The sequence below is a fragment of the Coptis chinensis genome, chromosome 6 (assembly GCF_015680905.1).
Source record: "Coptis chinensis isolate HL-2020 chromosome 6, ASM1568090v1, whole genome shotgun sequence".
NCBI classification, from domain to species: Eukaryota; Viridiplantae; Streptophyta; class Magnoliopsida; order Ranunculales; family Ranunculaceae; genus Coptis; species Coptis chinensis.
Genome location: NC_141461.1, coordinates 4657747 through 4666942, shown reverse-complemented (window position 1 = coordinate 4666942; position 9196 = coordinate 4657747). Strand labels below are relative to the sequence as shown.

General features: G+C 38.7%; 1 protein-coding gene and 1 long non-coding RNA gene across 4 annotated transcripts; both read left to right on the top strand.

The window, feature by feature from the left end:
• The first annotated feature begins 324 nt into the window (after window positions 1-324).
• On the top strand, window positions 325-5017 carry LOC147490940 (uncharacterized). Of its 2 annotated transcripts, XR_015200122.1 has the most exons (4): window positions 325-641; window positions 736-782; window positions 4020-4181; window positions 4820-5017. It is a non-coding gene; the product is annotated as an uncharacterized LOC147490940 (long non-coding RNA). The 2 variants fall into 2 exon arrangements; XR_015200121.1 differs by lacking the exon at window positions 4020-4181.
• A 276-nt stretch (window positions 5018-5293) lies between these two features.
• LOC147490939 (uncharacterized) lies at window positions 5294-8391 on the top strand. 2 transcript variants are annotated; one of them, XM_086568754.1, is made up of 5 exons: window positions 5294-5400; window positions 5499-5580; window positions 7022-7157; window positions 7757-7930; window positions 8012-8391. In XM_086568754.1, the coding sequence occupies exons 1-5, from the start codon at window positions 5316-5318 to the stop codon at window positions 8126-8128; spliced, it is 594 nt and encodes a 197-aa protein (XP_086424880.1). In that variant the 5' UTR covers window positions 5294-5315; the 3' UTR covers window positions 8129-8391. The 2 variants fall into 2 exon arrangements, 1 of the variants encoding a protein (XP_086424880.1); XR_015199758.1 differs by lacking the exons at window positions 5294-5400; window positions 5499-5580; window positions 7022-7157 and adding an exon at window positions 7517-7670 and having other exon boundaries at window positions 8012-8377.
• The last annotated feature ends 805 nt before the right edge of the window (window positions 8392-9196 follow it).

The following is a 9196-nucleotide window of genomic DNA, read 5'->3' as shown; positions in this document are numbered from 1 at the left end:
GCAGGACAAAGAGAGGCCGGGATCGTCTTGGGATCTGAGTTAGGTGTGCGTTGGGATCTGAAGAGAGACACGTGTATGACTTAGAACGTTTTGAAACCATTTCTAATTCTCAAAGGCATTTAAAAAGATTTATTTAATGAATTAAATGTTGTAAAATCAATGCATGCATGCATTATCAAAATTTTCAATTACTAAAACAAAAAATTATTGCTCTTCTTTTCCATTTGGCTATTTCCTATTTATTGCATTTAAAACAAAGTTAACAACTAATTTATTAGTTTTATTTCTCAAATAGATACATTCTAAATTAAATATATACATTTCTCAAATATAAGTATGGGCTTGGGCTTCAACCACACTACACTCTAGCACCAGAGATTAAATTGAGAGCGTGAACGATCCATCTTCATCTTCAGTAATAGCATAGTCGAGCGCTCCCACCTTTCGAGCTCTCAAAGAAACAAAGAAACGGCAGGAGTAAATTTCACAACGACTCATTTCTCTCAGCCAATACTGATTGCTATTAAAACAGCCATGATTTTTCCCTTAAGTTGCTCCTCTACTATGAGTATAAAACCTGGCTCGCTCGCTCTCTCACAATTCGCTCAACTCTCGCTCCAGATTCCCCATTGTTCAAAGAGGTGCTTTTCTATTACTAATAGATGTCTATTTCTTTACATGATTTTCTAATTGTTCATTTAACAATTCATGTTCTCTGTTTGTTTCTCGCTCAAGATTTGCGGCCTCGCTTTACCGAACTCTTACTGCCAGGATTCCAGCAGGTTCTTTACTTGATTCAATTTGCTTTCCCTTCAATTAGTTTTCGATTTCAGGTTACATGATTCAATTTGCTTTCCCTTAAATTAGTTTTCCATTTCAAAACCTTACGTAATTTACTATTGCGTGCTATCTTTTTTTACTGAAATTGGCCTACGTTACTGTAGCGACAGTAATATGATGCATGTGCCATTTACGGCATTTTATGTTGATTGCCCATATGTTCTGAAATCCAATTGACGTAACTAAAAATGTTGGAAAACATTTTGACAGTTTAGTCGTTTATGCGTGGCTTAGTTTGGGTTAAGGTGTTTGTGAGATATGTTAAGCGTTCCTGGTAACTGCTAACAAACAATCTTAGCGTCACATCTATTTATATATTTCCCAATCTTGGGTATTTGGGACTCGAGATTGGACACAATATTATACGGTACACATCAGACCCGAATGTTGCTAATCGCACCTTAAATTTGCTTTGAGCAGGCGAAGTAACTCTAACTACAATCCCTGCCTCAGCTTGCTCCTCAAGGATTGTGTTTAACTGCAATCCCACTAACTGAGGTCCCAATAGGTAGAGGTCTGACGGTGACAGTTCCATTAAGCGCATCTTCAAGCACATTAGCAGAAATTGTTGTCTTTATTGGAACACCAAGCTTGCTAAAAATAATATGTTGGATATGTATATAAGGGCTTCGGAAAAGCTATATAAAAGATAATAAAAAAAAAACTTGGAAAGCGCAGTATGAACTAATTTATCACCTGAATAGTGCAGCAAACATCGTATTTACAGTTCCAAGGTTGGATAAGTCAATCTCCATATCCAAGTTGTTTTCAAGCGCCTGATTTTTTATAAAACAATTAGAAGAGTGTTTAAACAGTTTTCTGGAACCAGAGAAACAGGATATGTATCAAGAGGGTGTTTAATACAAATCATTCTTACCAGATCATCTTCTTCGTGCAAAACACTAGAATAGGCAGAGATATGAGATAAGAACAAATCATCACAATATAACAGTTCAAGTTCAATATGATAAGTTCAAAACGGCAGTACTTGATGTTCAACAAAACTTCTTCTCAGGATACAAAGCCAAGATGGGAGGAGTGGAGGACCAAGTAACAAAAGTTAAAATTGAAAGTGTGTGAAGCGCTATAAGAGGAATTGTAGGGGCGTCCCATGGGTACTGTTGAGATTTTTAGTGCAGTTTCATGCAGGACACACTAGGCCTTGCAATGTAGTATATAAGCTCTTGGGACTGCTCCACTCATTGCCAATTGGCTTTGAATTGGATGCTCCAAAATTTTAGACGGTATTAGGACAGCTATTTTTAGTATTTAGCCTTAAGGGCCCGTTTACTCCAAGCCACCTTTATGTGAGGAAGCCCTCGTTGAAATGTTAGTATAGTCTCCCATGGGTACTGTTGAGATTTTTAGTGCAGTTTCATGCAGGACACACTAGGTTTTGCAATGTAGTATATAAGCTCTTGGGACTGCTCCACTCATTGCCAATTGGCTTGGTGTTGGATGCTCCAAAATTTTAGACGGTATTAGCACAGCTATTTTAGTATTTAGCCTTAAGGGCCCGTTTACTCCAAGCCACGCCAGATGTGAGGAAGCCTGTTGAAATGTTAGTATAGTCTCCCATGGGTACTGTTGAGATTTTTAGTGCAGTTTCATGCAGGACACACTAGGCCTTGCAATGTAGTATATAAGCTCTTGGGACTGCTCCACTCATTGCCAATTGGCTTTGAATTGGATGCTCCAAAATTTTAGACGGTATTAGAACAGCTATTTTAGTATTTAGCCTTAAGGGCCCGTTTACTCCAAGCCACGCCAGATGTGAGGAATCCTGTTGAAATGTTAGTATAGTCTCACATGGGACATTTAAGGCCTTGCATAGTAGTAAACAAGTTCTTGGCCTGCTCCACTCATTGCCAATTTGTTTTGATCTTATGTTGAAGAGGTAAATCATCATCTTCAACTTTGATCATGTCCTTTCTCAGCGACCTAAACACCTCTGAACCTCCCACCCTTACAACGTCAGGTTGCCAGACTTCAAGCCATATTTTGACGCTGTACACCTCCTTACCTTCTTTCACTCTGTTATCTTTGAAATTATATTTTGGACTCTCTGATTCTAAAAACACTCTGACTGTTTTCAAGCTTTCAAGCAGCAATAGCTTGATCGAATTCACGAGTCACTCCACAGTAGCTAGAAATCTTTGTAAGTATTTCGACACTCCATAGACAATAGGCTAATCCAAATACAACATTGTTGAGATCAAATCATTATGCTGGCAGAATGTTTGCTGTTGGTGTGCAAGGACTACTTCTCATTCTCATGACCTCGTACTGTAAATTTTTCGGTTCCTCCTTTATCTCTGTACATTGCAGCGACTAGAAGCACTTTGACAAGAATTACCAGATCATTCAAGAAAGGAATAAAAAAAAGGAAAGGAAACAAATAAATAACAATTCAGTTCCTTAAAGTACTCATATCAAAATAGTTGGTCTTCTTTTAAGTTCTTTCTTAGTTCTGTCGGCCGCTTTTAACGTTATTGAGAATGACAGCAAGCAACTACCCGACTTAGTCTGAGAAAGTGTAGTGTAATTAATCTAGGCGGTCGTATTAATCAAAGTGTATGTGTACCGTATAAAATCTTGACCAGTTTTATGTCGTATGTATTTCCTAGATGCACTCCCATGCCACAAAAAAGTTTCTTACCATGCTGTCCAATTTATCACAAACTACTCATAAAGCAGATGATGTAAGTTAGAATAGCCTGTGCAGCCGTTTTTATCAATACTGTTCTGTCTGCCTATGAAAGCCCCATCCATCAACCTTGTATTTTATTGGTCATTGTTTATAATCACCATCATAATAAAATTATTGTTTTCTCATGTATATTCAATGTTTATAATCACCATCATAATAAAATTATTGTTTTCTCATGTATAGTGTCATTTGTCAGTACTCAATGTAACCACAAGCAAACAGTGATGGGATATATATAATCTATCGATTATCTATTTTTTCTGGTCTCATTAATTTGATACTCCAAATTAGACTGAAGTGCGGATAAAATTGATTCCAATAGTGGAAGTGGTAGGCTAAACACAAAGGGCTTCTCCTAAAATTGATTCCGATCTTAAACCGAGCTGGGTCTTTTTTCCAATTGCTTTTGAGTCATTTTGTCGTGTTTACCATTTTCCTGGTTTAACATATTTAATTTTCCACATGATAGCTTTTGGCGAGAATGTCGAATCAGCAATTCACCGATCTCGACAAACTTCACACTCGAACGGACCGATGGAAGATTAGGGTTCGAGTCACCCGGATGTGGAAACCCATTAATTCGAAGAAGAATTGCGCTATTAGCATTGAATTTGTCATGCTCGATTCTAAGGTACATTGATTATACGTTGGATTTGGGTTGGAAAAAAAAAAGATTGTCAACCTACACGAGTCATTGTACAAAACGTTTGATCAAATAAGATATCTGTATGGTTTTGTCACATAGACTAAGTGGGATAGCGTCAGATATGATGTAATATTCAAAAAACCACTATATCATATCCTCCCAAATTTTCTCGGAAATGTTAAATGGTATGTCCTTTAATAAGTATTTTGTATATATATTTTCCTAAGTTTGCTTTTTTTATTTCTTCTCATTATAACTATTTTAAAGTTGCTTATTATTTCAAGTGATTGACCTTATTATGTAACGGCCTTTGGTGTTTATTTTTCCATATCAATCCTACCCCGTTAGATCGCTATGCTTTTTTATATTTTATCCCTGTCCATTGGAATCATTCGTTCCATTTATTTTTGGCCTATTTTTTTTTTTTACTTTATCTGATTCCTTTCTATGCCATCATTGATTGCACTAATTAACATGGGAGGCTGTAGCCCATTCATTAAGGCGTGCTTGACACATATATGATTTGTGCGGGATATGGGTTGTTGCCGAATAGAGTATTCAATGTGTTGTATGGTTTGCCGCACGGGAGATTTCACCTTGCTTAATTTTCATCTTGCGCTCAGGGTTATCAAATCCATGCTGTTTTGTTCGAAAAGGATTTCCAATATTTCGATAGCGTTGTCAAGGAAGACTTTGTCCAGGAGGGCAACATCTACACCTTGGAGAAGTTTGACGTTGCGTTTGCGAAGGACTACCGCCCCGTCGACAATGCTTACAAGATCCATTTCAAAGAGGGGACATTGGTCAAGATCATGAATCAAGAAGCCAACGACATCTCAAAGCACATGTTCAAGTTTGTCGAATTTGACAATATGCCCACTAAAGCAAGCCGACTAACTTTTCTCATAGGCGTGATTGGTGTATTGACAAAGGTTGGCAAAGCTAGAATAGCCACTGGGGAAACTTTTAAAAGAAGTCGTTATCATGAATAAAAGGTAGTGATCCCATTATTTTTTTCCCCGCTCTGTTTGTTCACTCTCCTATATCATGTTAGCCTCACGGGATGATTTTTATGTTTTTCATTAAGTACCGGAGCTGCCAATTACTTTGTGGGAAGGTATGACATCAATCATTCCTGAAGACACGATGAAACAACCCAACGTAGTGATCATTGCGACGTCCCTAAAGGCAGGCTACTACCGAGGTGATTTTCCTTATTTATTTCGTTTTGTTTTGTCTGCCTACCTTTGTTGCTATTTAAAATGACTGTCTGAATTTGAATTTAATTATTTTGTGTTGTAGGCAAGCTTGGGCTGTCAACCCTTAGTGGCACCAAGATTTATATAAACATGGATATCCAGGATGTGAAGGACTTTAAACAGAGGTAAATAAATTGCGTATCTCATCCATGTAATGTTACGTTCCTTTTGTTTGTACATAGCATTTACCTTAGCCAAGTGATATAGATAAGTAAAGAAAGGGACCAGTAAATTAGAAACTGAACAGAAATACATGTACAACTATATACCCCCCCGCCAAACGTTAGTTACCACAAAACCGTTGGCTCTTCCCCTAAAGCTTTGGATCAGACCAACTTCCCCTATCTCTTGCATTGTGTGAGTCACTACCATCTCAGCCACATCCAGACCAAACGCCTCAGCTTTAAATACCCCCCTTAAAAGTTCAATCGATATCTTCTCTGGATAGCCTCCTTCCTTTTCTTTAATAGCTGCTTAAACCTTGAACTTCTCTGGAAAGCCCCCCGAGTTTTAATGCTCACAGCAAGTATAGATGCCTCCTACGACATCAATTTCTCAGATCGTTGTTCATTCCTCCCATTTTCTCTACAACTGAATATACTTGTGGTCTATGAAAAATCAAGTTTATCTCCCTGCACATTACAGCTTAGATTCAAATGGACGCTGTCTACACCCCTTCTCTTTGTATAAAAGATGGAGTAGGCGGTGTTAAAACGCTGTTGTTACCTCTCACATAAGACTCTTCCATCACTATGGGTAATTGCCTGTCAGGACAGTCATAGCCTTTTGAAAACCAGCTAACCCTGGGAGCGTTTACCATGCCTAGCCTCGATGGGCTAGCACCTGGGCAAGCGCACACCAACAACAGAAAAGCCGCTGTGCACAATCAGTCACGGCCGGGCTACCACAGTAACAGTTATTCGGAGGTAAATTGTACCTCTTTCTCACCTGGATCCTCCAGACGCCCCCATATATTAAACCAAAGACGCGTAGCACTACTCCTGTCACTCCCAGATCATCCCTGAAAACCTCAAAGTCGATATTGACAGCAGCCAAGTTGAAGATCCAGAAAGGAGCCAAACAAAACATCAGAAAAGTCCCAATGTGAACCTACATATTCCCAAAGCCAAGTCTTTCCATATTCCCACCGACGACACAGAAACTACAGAAAAGGGAGAGATAGGCTAGACAAATATCATCCCATATATCAAACAACCCCCCTTCCATCTGGTTCTCTCCTCAATGGCTTTTTCATTAATTCGTAACGAAAACGAGAATCTCTTCTCTAGGGACATCAGCTCCCTCTCTCAGCCATGTTTGTGTGATAGTGAAACCATTATTGTTTGTTTGCGTTTCTTTTTCCTTGCCATTTAATAGATTCCTAGGGAATACTTTTTTTTTTTTTTTTCCTTTTTGTCCTGCTGATTGCGTCGCATCCTTAACGATGGACCACTCCTTAATGCAGTCCACTGCTCATTACAAGAAGTTTAAAGCATGGTTTACTTATCAGTTGCTTTTGGCCTATGATTTTTTCGTAATAGCTGATGAGTTACATTTGTTTCTCAGTTTCGATACAAAGAAAATAGTTGTTGAATTGGAAGACTCTGGTCAATATGGCGGAATTTCTGAGCAAGACCTTCTCATTGATAGGAGGGTTGACATTGGTAAATTGAAGGAAATGGGTAGGGATCACTCATGCAAGGTATGTGCTCTCCCCAACCCCCACACACACGCGACGCATTAACGCACTTCATTATTTATTTGCTAGCTAATTAAAATGTGTGGCCCCGTTATTGATTGTTATGTTCATTTGAACAACCACCATCCTTATTTTATTAGCGTTTGTTTAGGGGAGAATGTACACTTGCAAGGCCACCATAAGCTACGCCCCGATAGCAAGTGGTTCTACACTTCGTATGTTAGTTGTAAGAAAACCACCACGAACAAGATGCACAAATTGTAGTGTTGGGTGGTCGATAGGTGTGCAAAAAAACTCTTTTTTTCCTTCAGAAAGTCATTTTCCTATTCCCATCGTGCTGTCCACACTCTCATCCATGATCTATTCCTTTTGTCCCGTAAAAAAAAATGATGATGCAGGTATATGCTACGAATGACAGTTAATGATTCATCGGGGGACACCACATTTGTTGCTTTTGATAAAAACGCTGAACACTTGATTCAAAAGCCAGTTAAAGAATTGGTCCATATTTCAAAGGCATGCTACTACCAGATTGTGCATCATTTTTTTTTTTATCTAATCAAATTTTTGTTGTCTTATACCTTGTGTATTTCGCCGTATAGGAAAATGGCCCGCTACAGCTTAGGAAAGAACTGCAGCGCCTTGAAGCACGGGCGTATGTTTTCCAAGTTAGAGTCACTGACTATAGTGACAAGGACAAGTATGAATCATTCACCATCGAAAAGATTTTCCCAGAAGACATTGATAAAACAATAGGCAAAGAAGTATTAAATAAGGTACTAAATTTCCTGACTAATTTTGCCGATTAAAGGATTACATCTCTACAGCCTTGCCAAACTAATTTTGCCCCAATGCAGTGTGACCAGGGTTCAGTATTGGGAGTTCCAGCTGAAGCCACCTGTAAAGAAGCCTCTCCCCAAGAAAACAGCCGTGAGGACCCACCAGCAAAAAAACCCTGCAGGAGAATTGATTGATGTACATAATGGAAAGTCATGGCCAAAACTGCGATATTTGGTGGTCAAGGGCAAATCTGCTGGAAAGTCTTGCGCGAGCGTAAGGGAATACCACTACAGCGTGGCCTCCACCAACCACAAGGGCTACTCCATTGCAAGATGCACGGCCAGGCAACTACAAAAGTCATTCAAATTGATTACCTTACAAGAATGTTCTTAGCTTTAATAGTCAGTCTATCTTCTTTGCCGTTTGCTTTTTTTTTTTTGTTCTTCCATGGTTATGATATTTCCCTTGATTCAATCAAAAGAATTTGGTGTCGTGAGCAAGTGTGTTTTATTGCAATTATTCACAGCAGACACACAATGACTTCTCCTATCTATATTTGTGTTGACAAAGATGGCTTGAACAGACTGTCATAGCCTTTTATAACCAGCTAGGCCTGGGAGAGTTCATTTCCTGACATGAACAATTATCAACTATATAAGGCTCCCACTCCTTGATGCCACACTTCTCCAGTGTAGAAATCAACTTCTCTTTCTCTATATCTTCTGGGTACTCTCCATTTGGACGAACAAGTACAGCCCCAGTATTCAAATTTTGCAACATAGGAACAGGCCTTATGTAGAAATGTTTCACTTACTACAAGGTGATGCCATAAACATTAACAACCTACGTAAATGCAATCAAGGTGTAAAGGCTTACAGAGTTTGCAATCCAGATACGAAGGGACAATTTATAATGAGTTCCAGACGTAATGGGAAATGATATACTAGGCCAAAGGTCTGCTAGAGCAAGCTTTTATGGAATTCACATTTAAAGTAATTACTACCTACTTGGATTGGGATGGCAGAAAGAAGAATCTCTTGATCATTTGTTCTGAGAATGTGACACTACAAAGGAACATGGGCATGGATTTCTAAAAAGTTTAAGGTCAACTCCGTCTTCCACAATTTAAAAGACACTATAAATATTTGAAATCGAACAATTGCATCAATTAAACAGTTAACCAGAGATTACCTTAAAAGGTATGGGCCTCACAGAGAAGAAGTTATAGTAGTATATAACTTATTTAAACACCTATGGAACAC